This window comes from Watersipora subatra, chromosome 1 (assembly GCF_963576615.1).
Source record: "Watersipora subatra chromosome 1, tzWatSuba1.1, whole genome shotgun sequence".
Lineage (NCBI taxonomy): Eukaryota > Metazoa > Bryozoa > Gymnolaemata > Cheilostomatida > Watersiporidae > Watersipora > Watersipora subatra.
In genome coordinates this window covers 61988276-62006732 of record NC_088708.1, presented here as the reverse complement: position 1 = coordinate 62006732, position 18457 = coordinate 61988276, and the positions used below count along the sequence as shown (strand labels likewise).

General features: G+C 34.1%; 2 protein-coding genes across 2 annotated transcripts in view; both read left to right on the top strand.

Moving 5' to 3' along the window:
- The window catches only part of LOC137390009 (receptor-type tyrosine-protein phosphatase delta-like), a 39050-nt gene extending 24721 nt beyond the window's left edge, over positions 1-14329 (top strand). Inside the window, exons 11-23 of the mRNA XM_068076234.1 lie at positions 21-133; positions 4879-5275; positions 5514-5634; positions 6111-6172; positions 6735-6931; positions 7276-7360; positions 8467-8540; positions 9039-9075; positions 9816-9913; positions 11554-11685; positions 12734-12873; positions 13811-13915; positions 14201-14329. Of these exons, the coding sequence (XP_067932335.1) occupies positions 21-133; positions 4879-5275; positions 5514-5634; positions 6111-6172; positions 6735-6931; positions 7276-7360; positions 8467-8540; positions 9039-9075; positions 9816-9913; positions 11554-11685; positions 12734-12873; positions 13811-13844 (1490 nt within the window). The 3' untranslated portion in view covers positions 13845-13915; positions 14201-14329. The remainder of the gene's footprint in view (positions 1-20; positions 134-4878; positions 5276-5513; positions 5635-6110; positions 6173-6734; positions 6932-7275; positions 7361-8466; positions 8541-9038; positions 9076-9815; positions 9914-11553; positions 11686-12733; positions 12874-13810; positions 13916-14200) is intronic.
- LOC137390001 (receptor-type tyrosine-protein phosphatase epsilon-like) overlaps positions 14037-18457 on the top strand; it is a 53434-nt gene continuing 49013 nt past the window's right edge. The window contains exons 1-3 of the mRNA XM_068076221.1: positions 14037-14087; positions 14201-14342; positions 15103-15179. Coding sequence (XP_067932322.1) covers positions 14037-14087; positions 14201-14342; positions 15103-15179 — 270 coding nt within the window. The remainder of the gene's footprint in view (positions 14088-14200; positions 14343-15102; positions 15180-18457) is intronic.

Sequence of the window (18457 nt, the reverse complement as noted above, 5' to 3'; positions counted from 1 at the left end):
CTATTTTTTGTGTTCTCTAGTCTCTACAGAACCTGTGATAGCACCTGTAACACTAAGAAGTTCAGACTCAGTACTTTTGGAGTGGACAAAACCCGATCGGCTAAAGAAAAAATCTTATGTTATTGGCTATGAGGTAGAGTCCTTCTTTACATTATCATACATGTAGGTCTCTCAGTATTTATTCATCTGAACATTTTTTATATGAATTTACTCTCACCGCTTTAAATTTGTCATTTACCTGTCTTAAACCATCTTATAATCTGTAAACTCCTGATTAATCGAATAAAAAAATATTATTTTATATCTTATATAAATTTTATCACGTGTCTCATGAGTTCAGATTACCACCATTCCATTTGATTTGGCCAGATCTAATACGGTTGAAATAGTTTTTTTCAATGTGCCTCTGAATGTTTTCCCTGCTCAGTTTCTCAAACAATGACTCATAATTCACAGTTTTTTTATGGACTCCTACTTTTTGGCTCTCATAAGCGTAAGCTGTGTCGCTGCTACACACAATTTGTTTCAGATGTAAATTTTAGTTTAAAGGTTTACTTGCAACAAAATTCACATTACAGTTATTAGGTATCAAAAGGTTCACCATGTCTTACTTTGCTGTGTTGTAGGTGCAAAATATGTGGAAATGTGATTTCAAGCTCCTAAAAGCTAAAAAACTAACAGTTAATCGCAGCCATCACGAAAACGCCGTAGCCTGGAATCTCTTTATTTCGATGACGTACTCACACATTGTGGTTATTGTTTTGACACGTGATATTATCACGTGAAACTAAAGGTCAATAAAAGCCTCAATATAAAATGTCTCATAGCAGTTGTTTATGACAAACACTTCGGGTTCTACCGAAAAGCCCATATCAAATATAGATACTCGCTACTTTACAGTTTCGTTTCAGCCTGATCTAATCATCTAGTCGTAATCTGATCATGTGACCCATACTTCCTGCCAAATGGGGCGAACAATTTCTGCAGCATTTTTCGACTATCACAGGTGACCAACAGGCTCATCATGTTAATCAGAGGATGATATGCACTCCTTCCATCCAAGGTTAAAAAATTAAACAAATTTTTTTGGTAGGTTTTAATATATCAGTGCTCAAAGTGACAGCATTACATTAGACGCGTAAGGACCATAGACATGGTTTTATTGATATATTGAAATATATATATACAGTCAAATGTGGATAAGTCACCCTCGGATAGCTCGAACACATGGTTAACCCGAATGGTTTTGTTTGGTCCGTTCCTACGCAATGATAAATTACTTCAGATAACTCGACCTCAACTTTGTTAACTCGAACAGTTTTTTTACCAAAGGCGACCGAGGCGGTTGTTATCGCTTTAGAATATCACTTTATTCCAAGCCATAGAGATAGACCTCAACTTTTAGTAGTTCATAGGCTTTGTTATTACCATCATCGGTAAAATATTTGTCAACAAGTTTTCTAAAGGTTAGGTGAAATTTGATTTTTATCAAACATCCCCTTAGCGATGGTCCTTCGAAGGCAAGGAAAAGCAAGGTAACCTTCGCATAAACTTCAAACAAAATCGGCAAAATTGATCTTGGTTAAAACACTCAAAAGAAATAAATGTCTTTTTTTCTGAGCATTTCAACAGCGATCAAGTTTTGCCAATTTTCATCTGAAAACGTCCTGGCAGTCACATCACATAAAACAACAAACAAATCTCAAGTGATAGGAAAATCTCTATACTTTCTGATAAAAATTTTTTAAACTTCACAGTAGAAGCATTTAATTTGAAGCAAGCCATTTATGCTTTTGATTCATATATAGTTTGTATATGTACATGTATCTACTAATAAATACATGGACTTGTGACAGTGCTCTGATTACTTGAACGCTCTGGTAACTCGAACACTTTCACTCGGTTCCATGAAGTTTTAGTTATCAATGTTTGACTGTATATTGAAAAGTTTCGACGAATGAGGTTGCATGAAAGTGTAAACAGAAGCCATCAAGTTCAACTATGTCCCATTTGACCCGCTTTGGAAAAGGATTCCAATCTACAGCGTTTTCGGGATGGCTGCGATTAACTTCGTTTTTGAGCTTTTAAGAGCATGTAATCCCATTTTCACATATTTTGCACTTACAACACAGCAGAGGAAGACATGGTGAATATTTTAATGCCAAATAACTGTAACATGAATTTTGTTGCAAGCCAACCTTTAAAGTTTTCAAGCTAGCGCGAGTTTGCATGATGCGCATCATCTGTTTATTACTGCAAAAACTTACTTTACCTACTGTATATTGCTAGTCTAGAACAATACTTCTATTTACCAGGTCAGGTTAAGTTTTTTTACTGTAGGCTGGTTATTCAATAAATATTGATCAGTTGTGAGAGAAAATTATAAGTTCATCAATATTTGACATAAGTAGAAGAAATGCTCACCTTGCTCGCAGTGTTAGCATATTATTTTTAAAATAGTGATAGAAACCTAAGGTTGCTTTCAAGTTTTACTTCTGTTGCATGCTTTCCGCTAAATTTAGTCCTACTTCTCCATGTGTGAGTTTGGTAATATATTTGACAGATTTCATGTTTCATCAGAAACAGTACATACAATCCTGCTGTTAACAATGCGAGTTCGAATGTGACTGGAAATAACTTGTCAGCAAATGTCACATCACTATTTCCTCAAGTTCAGTACAGTTGTCACGTGAGAGCACATTTGTCAAATGGATATGGACAGTGGTCTGAGTATACAGTCTTTTGGACTAAACCAGCAGGTAAAATTTACTATGTACTTCATTTCATATATGGAACAATATTAAATAGTTTTACACAAAAACGCTTTTCATGCAGTTTTTAACATTAAGTAACTTGAATGCATGTACACTCCTACATTGTGTAATGGTTGCCAGGACAGCTGCCTTCAAAGCTGCTTCCGATCGATTGTCACCTTTTACTGTCAATTATGCTGACTACCAAGTCCACTTATGCAGTCCGGACAATGACCCTACTAATCTAACATAGTTTGGTTCTGTGTCCTTGAAACAGATAACGGGCCAAGTCCAAGTAGTTTCCGGGTAATCAGGTTCAGTGAATCAGACTGTTTGTTGCAACTAAAATATGTATATTTATTGTACCAAGGTACAAAACACAACTGCCCTCCATAGAATTTGGGCTCCTTATATCTACAGTCAACACTTGGTAAAGCTCAGGTAAAACTTGCCCCGACACAGATAAAACTAACTAGAAGCTGTGCCAACCATAGTTCATGTTTTGGGTAAAGCACAGTACTACCGGTAATATGATATACAAAAAGTAAAGTCTCTATAACTTTTGAGCACAATTTAACATCAATACACTCAATATACTACTGTTATAGTCAAACAAAATACAACACAATTCAAGCACTAAAACGAAACTGTCATCGTTTGTTCTTTGACTCCGGTTCTTTTTCTTAAATCAGCAGCTATCAGAGTCCACTACAATTGTATATGCATTACAAGACTGTATATTCTTTTTTTTCTACAATAAACCTTTACCATTTTTAACAAAGAAGATTTTGGTGCAAAGGCACATTTAGTGCGTTAGCTAGTTCAGCTTGGGTCTTTAGTCAAAGGCATCGGTGGTACAAGCTTTGACACTGGCTTGTCAGATTTGATGCTTACCCGCCTTTGTGCGTACTATAAAGTTCCCATCCAATGAGACATGCTCTGATGGCCATTGTCCTGGATAAAGCACCTTCTAAAAATAGATTCGCTATCCAGGGGCAGATCTAGGAAAAAAAGTGTGTGGTGCAAAATTTGTGTAATATATCTAGAGTGGGAGGGGGTGCGCGCCGCGACCCCCTTACCTGGTCCCGCGCTAGCAGAATTTTTTGAAATTTAGGCATCTTAGAATGATGGATAGGTGTGTTTGAGCCCAAAAAATGGTAATCATTTATATGCAGCAAACAACAAGTTTAGAAGTAAAATTTGACATTAGATATGATTAACTAAATTGGTGTTTTATAATGCTCCTTATACTATGTATATCAAGATTATATGTAAACAGAAAGTTAACAAACATTTATGCAATAAAATAAAATCAAGACAAAATCAATCACAAAACCTCAACAGCCATTTGGTTTGGCTGTGCAGAAATAAGCCATCATTTCTGCAAACCACCATAAAAAATGTTTCGTAGTATTAGCTACATAACAATGCTATTATAAAACAGACATATTAGGGCATACTTTTTTGAATTGTTGTTTTGTCGTCAAAAAAAATGATCCAAAGTTCATTCGTGACCTTTCTTTGAGACATTTTGTTTTTAAAATTGCTTGTAGTACTTCTTTCGAAAAAGTTGTGGCTCAATTAGGGATGTTTATTAGGACCACTCTCATTTGTTTATAAGCTAAACAAATTCAGGTCAATGTTATTAAAACTGGTTCGTTATAACGAGCTCTACTAGGCCGTTTTTGTTCATTTCCTCCCAAAGCAAGTTCTCAGTGAAATGAATTGTAATTTACTCACTTTTTGATGGATTTTAAATCTTTTTTTTTTAAATTTTGCCATATTTATGGTGGTGCATTTGCACGATGTGCGCAACAGTAGATCCGCCCCTGCTATCCAAAGCATAAATAGAGTTAAATTGTTTACTTTTCTGTTGAACCAGTTGATGTTATCTAGACAAGCCAGTCTGATTGACCTGTTTAAGCAAAAAATTTGCTACTCAGTTCATCACATGATAGCCAGTATGACCACACAAAATACGTTACATCTATCTGTTGAAATCTTCTGACCTGAAAACACAAAACTGATTTAGAGTGTGCACTGATTTACATACTTCAAATCTTGTTGTTTGTTTTTCAGATCCGTGTAAAAATACTATACACAGAGCTCTCACATATTTTATCAGGTGTCGGGACATCTTATAATTTTAGCAATTGATTGGAGCTTCTCTGAGCAAAAGCCAGTAGTTAATGACACACTAGTAACTCTAACCCTACCAACACCTCTCGACCGCCAATCACCTCCAGGATATGAGAGTTTGCTAATAGCTGTTCAGAAGAAATCCAGGATCAAAAGGGAGCTAAGCAGTGCTGACATAGAGACCAATGAGGACTACTACATTACAGCAGAGTTACCCGTTTCAAGCTTGTCCAATATATTCACAATAGGAGACAAAAATACATATGGCAGCTACTTGAACAAGCCTTTACAGTTTGGCAACTATACATTCTATATTGGATTAAAACCAGTTACTGAAGAGGTAGTTGATTTTACTACATCTCCCTACTGGCAGATTGAAATAGGTGGGTATTTACCTTTGGTATAAGTAACTACATGCAATACTTTGCTATCAACAGTCAGCAGCAGTGTGCAGGAATGTGTTACAGCTGCATCAACTATTCCGTACAGTTTCTAGAACTTCTCTTGCATCAGTCTTTAAGAGGTTTGCATCAAGAGAGTAGATCTTACAGAAGCCAATTTTTGCTTTAGATGTAAACAAGTATTATTATCAGGTTGTTATAATTTGTTGTTAATTTTTAGTGGCTCCAACTGGAAATCCATTTCAAAGTGCAGTTCTCATTGGAGGCACAGGCGGAGGTCTTGCCATTACTCTACTTATTGCTTTCGTTCTAGTTGTTTTGCTTCTCCGGAAGCGCTCAAAGTAGGTTGATTAATCTGATATAAAATGATAAGTTTTCTCTGCTCTTCATTTGATATTCATTTTCAAGATGTATACCAGTTTTTACATGCTGTTGTAATACTTGTTTACATGCTACATTAGACCACCCTACTGCCTCTGCTTTGGTCAAAAATGAATTGTAAACTATTGGTGTTGCTGTGTATCTGATTATGATGGTATTACACAATAGTCACTGTGTGTCAGCGCTGCTTTGTATCTGATGGTATTACACAGTAGGCACTTTGTGTCAGCGCTGCTTTGTATCTGATGGCATTACACAATAGGCACTGTGTGTCAGTGCTGTTGTACATAAACATGATGTGCATGTGATGTTGGCAAAATGTGTGATGCATTCAAACTATAATGCAACCCTCATCAACGTCAATCTATTATTATTATATTTATTTAATCAACTAGCTGCAATTTTATCAAACTTTTGCTGTTTTATATTATATTAGGAAAGGAAGTGAAAAAGCAGTTGGGGCGCAACATACTGGTCTAGAAATGAGCTCTGCCAATGGTAAGTGCTGAGTTTCTATTATTACCTGTTGTTACTTATTATTCATATAATTAGTTTCACTGAAGAATCTTTGTCATTTGTCTTTTATCTTTTATTTACTTCTGGCAATGATGCAGTATCTGACTGAGTAAATAACTATCATAATTTGTGGTAACTCGGTGTTTTCTGCACTGTGGTAATGGTAAAGCAATAGATAAGACCTGTATAACCTGTGTAAGTTGTTACTCTTTTGTTAGTTCAAAATTCAGAGTGTTAACCAACTCTTAGGCTTGTTTAGAGTTATTATTTTTAGTCAAGTTGGCGCACAAATGTGTGTTAACAGTCTTCAATCATAGTCTTTATGTGAAAACTCACTTGCCAAAATAACTGACTCTCTGGAGAGATCTGTATTGTGAATACAGAAATGCTCAACACCAATTAGCTGTAAAACAAAGCAATTATTACATTATTGTTTTGAACGATATATTATTGAGCTCTGAAAGAACTTTTATGGGTATGATATAGCAGATGACCACCTTGATATATGGAACTTCGACTGTTTATTGATTGCACATTTTTACAGCTATAATGAGGCGGTCCCGCCATATTGAAGAAGAAGCTGCTGAACCTCTACTTCATGCTGATGAGGATAAGAATCTCTATGCCAATGTTGGTTTAGGGACTCCCAATACCCCTCCTATCCTTGTCTCTGAACTTCACCTGATGGTTCAGCAGGCTAAGGAAGACAACCCTGACTCCCCGTTTCAAGATGAATATTCAGTAAGCCGTGTGGGACTTTTATACAAAGTTTTCAAATATACCTCAACATTATAATAAGGATTAATTGATACCTGCCATGTTAATGTCAGATTTTATATGTTGCTTCAAATGTACTTGAGGTTCACAGATGAGTGTAACTCAAAATTATTTCTATCTAGACAACAAAAGAACATATTAAATACATTTACTATACCCCTCTAATGCCAATTTAACTCAACAGCTTGTAATCAAGTCTGATCGAATATATTTTTATTACCAAGAGAGTTTTGCCCATTTGATTTTTATAGGTCATTTGTAAGTTTTTTTATGCGAAGTACCGGATTAACACAGGTTTTTTCTTTTAGCAAATAGGCCATCCAAAGATGGCCTGTAACGATGGGAAAAAGACTGAGAATGCGAACAAGAATCGATTTAAAAACATCATGGCACGTGAGTCCATATTTTTTCGTTTTATCCTCTTTGATTACTAAACATGTATATGTGTGACACCATATAGCATTGCTTGAATCCATGATCTTGGTCACCATGGTTTTCCATGGTGGCAATAATATCCAATATTATTGTCACCATGTATCTAAGCTATATATCCAATAGTCAATAATATCCAGGTTCCATTGCAACTACACAGTTTGCAAATATGGGAATACCTTGAGACTTTTGTTGTCTAAAGAAAAGTGAAAAAGTTGCATGTCTTGTATTTAGCACCCTGGTATCGTTGTTAAATAAGTGTGATTCCCATGTGCCACCTGTCATGATTGTGCGAAGAGTATTGAGTAGCCTTGGATACTTTGATGTAGAACGAGACAATGTTTTTCGATGCAATGCTTGTGTGCTTTTCATGTCAAAGGTCTGCTTGAGTTTTTATGTTTGTCGAACAACTGGTTTGCCATTCTTTTCCTCTCACTACTTTCATCATGTAGCACGCAGTTCAACCTTTACACAATATTGTTTCACAGCTCAGAGATCATTTACAACACCTTAATAAATACTGCAGGTAGTTACACATCATAGTCAAACAAAAGCCGTATCTAAAATTAAATTGATATGTTTTCTTTGTTACTTTACCTTAGAGATATGCAAACAGAGGTTTTTTTCTCAATGATATGTGACTTTAGAGCTAAATATTCTGTGTACTCTAGTCTAAATTAAACTTGATCAAGTTTTAACGAATTATATATCTTTTTTGCTAATTAAATGTTTTTATGCCATATGTTTTTACTAATTTCTTTTTCACTCAAGACATTGTAATAATTGCAAAAATTTCAAAACTTGTATGTTGGAATTACTGCCGGTACGGAACCACATATATGTATTTGCTCATATTTTACATCTTATGCTGGAGACTTCATATGTTGAGGTAATCATTAGTAGAGGTTAGACTGTATATATGCGTACTTGGGTAATCCATAATACTGAGTTGAAATTCTATGAGAACTCTTTTCATATTCACCTTCTCTATTTGTTTTGAAGTGTTTAGTCACTCAGGACTCTATCTCTGACATGGTAAAACATAATTTTATTGCTATGTGTTACAGCTGACACTACTAGAGTAAAGCTGACTATAGCCAATGACTCAGACACAGATTATATCAACGCTAACTACATTCAGGTATTATGGTAGACTATTAAAGCTCACTATCCTTATATGGCCTTAAAAACTGTACCAAGATAATTTCTGTACTTTCACTGTAACCTTACAGAAACTGTTTAATTCCTTACACAGTTTTCTGTACTCGTTGATTCTGCTTCATCCGTTGCTACTAATACTGCCATTATATCAGATTTCATGATCTGCTCAAGCGTTTTTGATTATCAATGTTTTATATTATATCCTATGTTTTGTCATAAAAAGCCTCCAAAGCTACATTGTCATTTCCTCATGAACTGTAAATAGAAACAGTGAGTGTGAAATATTATAGTTTTAGTATATTTCTGTGATTATTTTCATTTATAAGCCTTTTGATTGGACCCTTTCAAAACGGTGACAGTTTTTCTCTAGAGTTGCGCCCTCCTAACAGTAGAGGTGACATAATTTCTAGATTTGCTTCAATGTATGCCATAGTTTTCTGCTAACTTAAAGCTATCAACCGTTTCTATATGATTGCAGGATGCCAAGAAGAGAAATAAATTCATAGCATGCCAAGGTACCCTATCAATTTTAAGCAATATAATTCTTTCTCATATATGTTTGCACATATGTCACACATATCATATTTGACATTTTACCTCTTATAAAGCATTCTCGTGAACTCAATAATATGATATTGACTCGCATTCATTCTACAGTCAAACCTTCATTTTCGACCATAATACATTCCAAAAGCCTGTTTGAAAAGCGAATTGTTCGAAATAAAAAACTATTTTTTTTCGTATTATTTTGTATATAAACTAAATGTATTGGTTCCATTCATCAAGTGCTTTCTTTTTAATGGCAGCCGTAATTACATTGGTGTCTGTATACTATTATATTGTTACCAAGGAGCTAATTTAGTGCTAGCCACTATTGCATCGGTGTCCATATACTATTATATTGTTACCAATGAGCTAATGTAGTGCTAGCCACTATTGTATCGGTATCCATATACTATATTATTGTTGCCATAGAGCTAATATAGTACTAACCACGTGTTATTGTATTGGTGCTGATGTAGTGTTTTTGTTAACTATGTGATGTCGTAATTCCGCTCACTCTCTATTATTTGGTTATCTCAACAGCAGGATATGCAGTCAATGACATTTGTTTCTCCTATTTTAGTGATTGTGTTTACACATTTGTGAAACACTTGAATTTAAATGTTGATCAATGTTTCAAAAGCTTGTTTATGTACTTAACTTTAGTAGTTGTTTCTCTTGCATGTATTGGCTTCTCTGGTCATCTTACCAGGTCCGATTGACCAGACTATTGAAGACATGTGGAGGATGATTCATGATACCAATTCTTCTACTATTGTTATGTTGACGAATCCAGTGGAGACCAACAAGGTAAGACAGACAACCTTCAGAATATGCTTTAATTAGATGAATAATTGGCGTTGCATGCGTAATAAAAAAGGTTTTTGCACGGAAAATTACTTTTTATTTAACATACAGCATTTGCCATACTACTGTTTATATGAAGGTATTGGAGCTAGCTGACACCTACTGTTGTCATTTCCACACCACCATGAAGTAAACAAATGGCGCCTTACGCATTTTTAAAGTGGTGGCTTCTTCAGTAGGCATATCAACCCCCAAAATTCTATACAATGTGTAATATCTCAAAGGACTTGATTTTTGCATATGAATTTTGTTATATTAAAATATAAATCCTTTAAAATTTTGTATCATGAGAAAGGTGTTTTGCGCAGTTCAAAAAATATACAGAAAAAATAAAACAATGGTAAATGTGTTTAAACGTCAAATAATTGGCAGGCAATGACTAGATCAAGTCTTTTCTACTACAATGATTGTAATAAAAATATTTGATACTGAATAAAAATCATGAATATACAAAATGAATTAATAGTAATAATCAGTAGGTAGAAGTGTGCGTATAAAAATGATTACTGTTGCTGTAGAAGCTATCCAATAAAATTTTGAATGTAGCGATACTGGTACAAATGTAAAAATGTAGTATCAGAATAAAATACACCGCTGAAGCAGGCAAGTGCAACCGATGCTCTTGTAGTGGCCGAGCGAAGAGATAATGTAAATCACAAATTCGTGGAATTTGAAAAAAATTGTGTGAAAGAATACATAAAACAAATTATATTATGGGTTTTTATGATGAATGAGCGTAAAGAACTCGACACTCGTCTGTTTAGGAAAGGAAGTTGTGCATGTTATTGTACTATCTCCATATTAGATTAAAAAATGGTAATATTTATACAAACAACCATGTTTTAAATGAAATGGCTATATTTATACAAACAACCATGTTTTGAATGAAACGGCAATATTTATACAAACAACCATGTTTTAAATGAAACGGCAATATTTATACAAACAACCATGTTTTAAATGAAACAGCAATATTTATACAAACAACCATGTTTTAAATGAAACGGCAATATTTATACAAACATCCATGTTTTAAATGAAACAGCAATATTTATACAAACAACCATGTTTTAAATGAAACGGCAATATTTATACAAACAACCATGTTTTAAATGAAACGGCAATATTTATACAAACAACCATGTTTTAAATGAAACTGATTGAAGATAGTTATGAAGAAAACTAGTTCTAATTAAAATAAATAAATTATGTAAAAACTGTAAATAAAGAAAAGAGGCAAAGTTTTGTTCGTAATCAATAATTGTGGCACGCAAGCTAAGATCCAGGAGTGCTAGTATTTTTGCGAGCGCTACACAAGTATGTGTCCAAATAATTTGTGGCACAGCAACCTGGAAGCTCCAAGTTCAAATCCTTGTGTTGGTCATTTTTAGTTCCTAAGACTTTATGGCTACAGCTTGACAGACGAACGACAGACAGACACTGATATTTATATATGGACATCTTGATAAAAAGTGAAATAAAACTAGATGAGTGTTTTTTCATAAGTTTTGTTTTGCTGCAATTTAGAGACATAACTTGTGTCAGGTATATGAGTAAATTAATATTTGTTTTTTCTGGAATAGGCCAAATGCTCTATCTACTACCCAGAGGGAGAGATTTCTTGTGAAGTATTTGGGAGGTTTGAGGTGAGGCTGGTGGAAGAACAAAGGTTTGCTGAGTACACCATCAGAAAACTCGAATACACTTTTGGAGAAGTAGGTGCCACCTGTCCATTCCTCTACTACATGTACATCTTAAGTTTGTGTATCGTAGTGTGTTTGGTCGTTTACTGTTCGCGCTTACATAAATTCTAGCCTAATAATGAATTCCTGATATATTTTTCTCTTCTCATGAAGCCGAGTATATATTGAAATATTTACTTTCTTACAAGCAGCAATAATAATTCCTTTGAAACTCTTTTATTGTTACCACTTTTTGCACAGAATATGTTCAATGAAATGTTTCCAAAATAAAAATATAGGAAATTGCCTAGGAGTAAAAATGAGACTTCTAGGTTGATATACTTAGTTGATTTAGGGTAGCAAGTTGTCTGGTGCTAGACGACTAATAATTGCACTGCTTTAAAAAAAACTAATTTGCGACTAATAAAATAAACTGCTTTATTTTATGTCTATCTCAGGTGTCTCTGCCAAAGTTTTTCTTTACGCTATATTTTGTTTGTCATTCTAACCTTTATCATTGTTTCAGTATAACTTACAGCACTTGCTATTTCAAAGTGACAAATTGATAAGCGGTGATGTCTTGCCTTTACATAATAAAACTAACAGAAAGATTAGATGAGTCGATAGGTGTATAATGATAACAGTGCAGCTTTAACATTTTCATCTTTTACAACTACTGTAGTTATATGGAGCTGCAGTTTGTGAGTTTTATTTTGGTTACAAGTTCAAACAGGTTAATTTTTCATTTTGTGAATACCTTCTAAAGGAAATGGCTCACTGGGACAATACTTATTGAGAACTTGCATGACATTTTAAGGTTGTATAATTATGCACAACGAATATTATTACAACAAAACATTGAAAAGGTAGGTAAAACTGCTTCCAAACTAATCAAATTGAGCTAAATAAATTCAGATGACGGTTACAACAAGGGAAGTCTAAAAGTCTAAAAAAAGTCTCAAGTTCTAGAAAATGACAGAAGATCAGTAGCGTACAGATCATGCTTTTCTCAAAGCAAAATACATTCAACAAGTTGTTTTGGTGTACAACAGCCTAACATGCTGAGCAATTATGTCTTTAGAGAACAAGGACAGTCCGACTTTTTCACTTTACCGCATGGCCTGAACATGGAGTTCCTACTACTGCTGGGTTACTGGACTTCAGGCACAGAGTCAAACAAGAAATGGCTATTAATGCAGGTCCTACAATAGTACACTGCAGGTGAGTACGAGTACTAGTATTTTACTAGTCGTATCCATCCTCAATATCTTCCTGTTCCACCTGCTTCTAAAATAGTTTACGAACTTGATCTGCTTTTAACCTTTTACCCTCAGAATAAAGCATTTAATTGTTTCTAAGGCGCTTTCTGCGATCTTAATATAATCTAATGTAATTCTACTCATATATCTGCTTTTAGTGCAGGTGTTGGACGAACTGGGACATTCATTGCTCTAGATCTGCTGATTGAAGAGGCAGTGAACCAACCTAAAAAATCAGAATCAAAAGTGAATGTGGTGACTTGTGTTCATAGAATGAGATTGCAGAGGCCTAAAATGATTAAAACTGTGGTATGGTTTTTCGGAGATCTGAGATGACAACATTTTTTAGTATGGTCGAAAAACATTTGGGGTAATGTGGGGATATATATTGATCACCTCTGGTCAGTTTCAGCATTAGTACCTGCCTACATGATTCAACATTAGGACCAGTTACTTTCTGCAAACCTTCATAAATGTCCCATTTCATTCCTGTCTTTAGGTCTGTAATCACCCAGAATGCCATTCAGACAGCGACATGTCCACCATTTGTAAAATTTGAATGTGCATAAAACACAGTTAGTTGAAGCTTTGAGAGCTTTACAAATGGTATCAGGTGTCAAGGTTAAGTCAAATTAAAAGTGATTTAGGGTCAAAAAATGATATTTGTTAAAAATAGTTAATTGCCAACTGTTTATCCTATTTGTTATTATAGCTTGGTCAAGTTCAGTAGTAAGCCAGGAAATTTTATGTCAAAATTCATCTAGAATATTTTACGTTTGAGAGATCCTGTTGTATGATTAGTTAGCATGTTCATTTCGTTGCCTGTCCTGTTTCACTGTTTTAGCATAATTTAGCTTTTGCATCGTGTATTTATGGATATCTCTGTGGGTATGTTTCAGGAGCAATATGCGTTTCTCTATGAGGTGCTGGTAGAAGCTCTTGTCTGTGGAGAAACGGCTGTAACTTGTGCTCAATTTTATGAGAAACTAGTCAAGTGGAGGAATGTAAGTTTCCAAGCTGAACCCTATTTACTGATAGCAAATGCTGCTTCTCATAGTGAGAAATTGTGGATTTAGGTGGTGAGTGAATAGGCGTATATACAATACTTTAACGGCAAGGTGTGTGATGGTGAATTTCAACTCCAGAAAAGAAAGGCGGGCCACATTGGCACATAGGGTAATTGAAAGTCTGAAAATGAGTCAGTGTGCATTGCGTTAGACGGCGTATGACCATATAAGGCCGATGTAAATTTTGACTAGTCAAATCCATTAAACTTGTTTCTATCACAGAGAAATGGTAAGGAGAAGTGCACATTGGAACTGATGTTTGATAGAAGCAAGATTACTTGCTCTCCCAATACGGATGACCAGTTCTCCGCAGGAAAGGCTCTCGAGAACAGACATCGAAATAGGGACCAGAGCGTGCTGCCACGTATGTCAACTCTCACATTTGTTGTCTATGGTAGTTCTATGTCATCCCTGTTTGTTTGCTTTCAGGTATTCTATTTCCAGAAGGATTAATATTATTTTTTCATCACAAGCGGTTTATTGCTCTGAAGGTTGGTGTTTTATTCAGCGGTAATGTAAGTTCATAGTTGTGGGTATGCTAGTAGACCAAAGTGATAACAGGTTTATGAAAGAGTTTCCTATTTCCACTACGTATATAAATCAACTGTATCTGTCAGCCAAAAACTTTCACGTTTAGAAGTTACTAGGTGAATGCCCGGCGGTGCCCGGGTAATAAAAGTCTTTACACAGAAAACTTATTTTTATTTAACATATAACAGCAGTTACCATTCCAACTTTCAAACTTCATATCATGAGAAAAGTATTTTTTTGCAATTTAAATTATTAAGAGAAAAAAGAAAACAACTGTAAAGGTTTTTAAACTTTGTCAAACAACTGCAACTTTCAAACTTCATATCATGAAGAAAATGTTTTGTACAGGTCAAATACATTAAGAAACAAAATGAAACAGCTATGAAAGTGTTTAAATGTAAAATAATTACCAACTAATAGCTAAATTAAGTCTGTTTTGCTATGATTACACGTAAATAAAAGCTGATTTGGTAATGATGCGATAATACGAACTGAGAAAACTAAATAGAAATTCTGAATACATTTTGTAGATCGAACTAATAATAAAAATTCCGTGCATAGATTTCTATGTATAAAAAAGGTTACTGTTCTAGCAGAAGATATCATTCAAAACTTTGAATGCGACAATACCGGTCCGGTACCTCTCGATACTGGTACAAATGAGATATCGGTCTGTCTTTGGCTGACCGAACGGAGAGAGAATGTAGTGGCTATTCCTACCCGAGATAATGCAATTGTCCGCGTGCAAAGTATTGACTGATTTAATAACTGAACCTCACGAAAAACTGGAAATATAAGTTCACGAAAAGCTGAAAAAGTATTGCATTTCATAGAGTTTAAATTAATAATTCTATGAAACTCTATCATGCTTCATAGAGCTTATAGTTTCATATATTACGTCATTTAGCAAGTAAAATCGGGAAAAAGGTGTATGAAGTATATAGTAAGAGCGATAAATTGTAAGATCTTTCATGGGCTTGTGGGTAGACAATAGGATTACAAACTCGCAGTTGCAACCGCCATGAGTTCAAATCTAGCAGGATGCAACATTGTAATTCCAAGATTTTAATAGATTCAGACAGATTCATCCAAACACATAACAACAAACAGATGACAAAGTTTAAGAAAAATATATATATACTGTAGATCGTTGATATAATGGTTTCATTAGTGGAGCAAATGATACACTTGTAACTTGTTGCTTTATAGTTTTGCTGACTTTGAAAAATACTTGAAAAAGAAGCAGTTTATAATAACCATCCCTACAATGAAATAATTCATTCCAAGAGTGTTTACGTTATGCTAAGCAGTACTAAAAATACTAAACAAGATAGTTGGCCTTCTCATTTCTAGTATTAGAGTTTACCATTTTATTGAATACCAAATAAGTTTACCAGCCTAATTTGCTGCTTGGAACATTCATTGTAACATGTCCTGGTATTAGTAATGGCAAATGGCTCTAAAACCAAAGTTTAAGGTATTTTTACTACAGCATGTTTTCAATATGCAGTAGTTATTATTACTATTAATTGGTTTTCTATTTTAAATACTTTTGTATTAAGGTATCAAGTTGAGTGACAGGGATTAGGATTATCATCTCTAGGTACGCTTTTCAGTTTTCAATTAAAAGGGGATGAGCATATGGGGTACTCGCGAGACATTCAGATTCCTACTAAGCACGCCTTACAACTGCAGAAGAATTGCCGTCGGTTTTTGTAAAAAATAAGGGATTTATTTGCAGTGAGTGTATGCCTCAGTAGGTAGCATTAAAACTAAAGCTTAAAATCTTTGTAAACCACTAATATTAGTAGTTTATAATAACTGTTGTGTTCATGGGTCATTTAATTATAATTCTGATGTCATCGGAAGTAACATAAAGAGGATGACTCCAAGTTTAGGGGAATGTATAGGCGCGAAAATTTGATCATCGCGTAACATATTTAAACGGAATTTTTTTTAGCTGCACCTTGAAAGGTTAAGTGCGAGACATTTGAAGCCCTCATAAGAGAAGATGCCAAAATAGTTTGCACTGTTTAGCGCAGTGTATAATGTTGTTAGAGTGCTCATGATTGTTGCAGAACATTGACATGACTCCTCTACTAAATTATACAATCAGCCAGGTGGATGGCAATGCAGTTGATAAGACAAATTTATAATTGTTCAGGTAGAGACAGTTTGGTAGACTCGATTTTGATGAGGGTTTACATGATTTTGACTGTTTGTTGAACTCTGTTACAGTTGAGTCTCACAGAATCCTGTTACCAGAAACCCAGATTAACAAAACAGGATATATTAATGCTATCAGTTGTAATGTAAGTGAGCTTTTTGTCTATATACAGTAAATTACTCTTTAGTCTGTATACTGTATAGTAGCTGTAATATAAGTGACTATCTAGTCTACATACATTATATTACTCTTTAGTTTGTATACTGTATAGTAGCTGTAATATAAGTGACTATCTTGAGAACATACAGTATATTAGTTTTTAGTCTGTATACTGTATAGTAGCTGTAATATAAATTACTATTTTGACAAGATACAGTATATTACTCTTTAGTCTGTATACTGTATAGTGGTTGAAATATAAGTGACTATCTAGTCTACATACAGTATATTACTCTTTAGTTTGTAAACTGGATAGTAGCTGTAATATAAGTGACTATCTTGTCTACCCTACATACAGTATATTACTTTTTAGTCTGTATACTGTATAGTAGCTGTAATATAAATTACTATTTTGTCAACGTGCAGTATATTACTCTTTAGTCTGTGTACTGTATAGTAACTGTAATATAAGTGACTACATTGTCTATACACAGTATATTATTCTTTAATCGGTATAATATATAGTAGCTGGAATACAAGTGACTATCTTGTCTAATTACAGTGTATTACTCTTTAGTCTATATACTGTATAGTAGCTGTAATACAAATTGCTATTTTGTCAACGTGCAGTATATTACGCTTTAGTCTGTGTACTGTATAGTAGTTGAAATATAAGTGACTATCTTGTCTACATACAGTATATGACTCTTTAGTATGTATACTGTATAGTAGCTGTAATATAAGTGACTACCTTGTTTACATTTAGTATATTACTCTTTAGTCTATATACTGTATAGTAGCTGTAATATAAATTACTATTTTGTCTACATACAGTATGTCACTGTTTAGTCTGTATACTGTATAGTAGCTGTAATATAAGTGACTATTTTGTCTAAATACAGTATATCACTCTTTAGTCCGTATACCGTATAGTAGGTGTAATATAAGTGGCTATCTTGTCAACATACAGTATAATACTCTTTAGTCTGTATACTCTATAGTAGCACTAATATAAATTACTAATTTGTCTACATACAGTATGTCACTCTTTAGTCTGTATACTGTATAGTAGTTGAAAAATACGTGACTATCTTGTCTATATACAGTATAATACTCTTTAGTCTGTATATTGTATAGTAGCTGTAATAAAAGTGACTATCTTGTCTATATACAGTTTATTACTCTTAAGTCGGTATAATATATAGTAGCTGGAATATAAGTGACTATCTTGTTTACATACAGTATATTACTCTTTAGTTTATATACTGTATAGTAGCTGTAATATAAAATACTATTTTGTCTACATACAGTATGTGACTCTTTAGTCTGTATACTGTATAGTAGTTGAAGTATAAGTGACTATCTTGTCTACATACAATATATTACTCTTTAGTTTGTATACTGTATAGTTGCGGTGTTATAAGTGACTGTCATGTCAACATGCAGTACATTACTCTTTAGTCTGTGTACTGCATAGTAGCTGTAATATAAGTGACTATCTTGTCTACATACAGTTTATTACTCTTTAATCGGTATAATATATAGCAGGTATAATATAAGTGACTATCTTGTCTACATACAGTATGTGACTCTTTAGTATGTATACTGTATAGTAGCTGTAA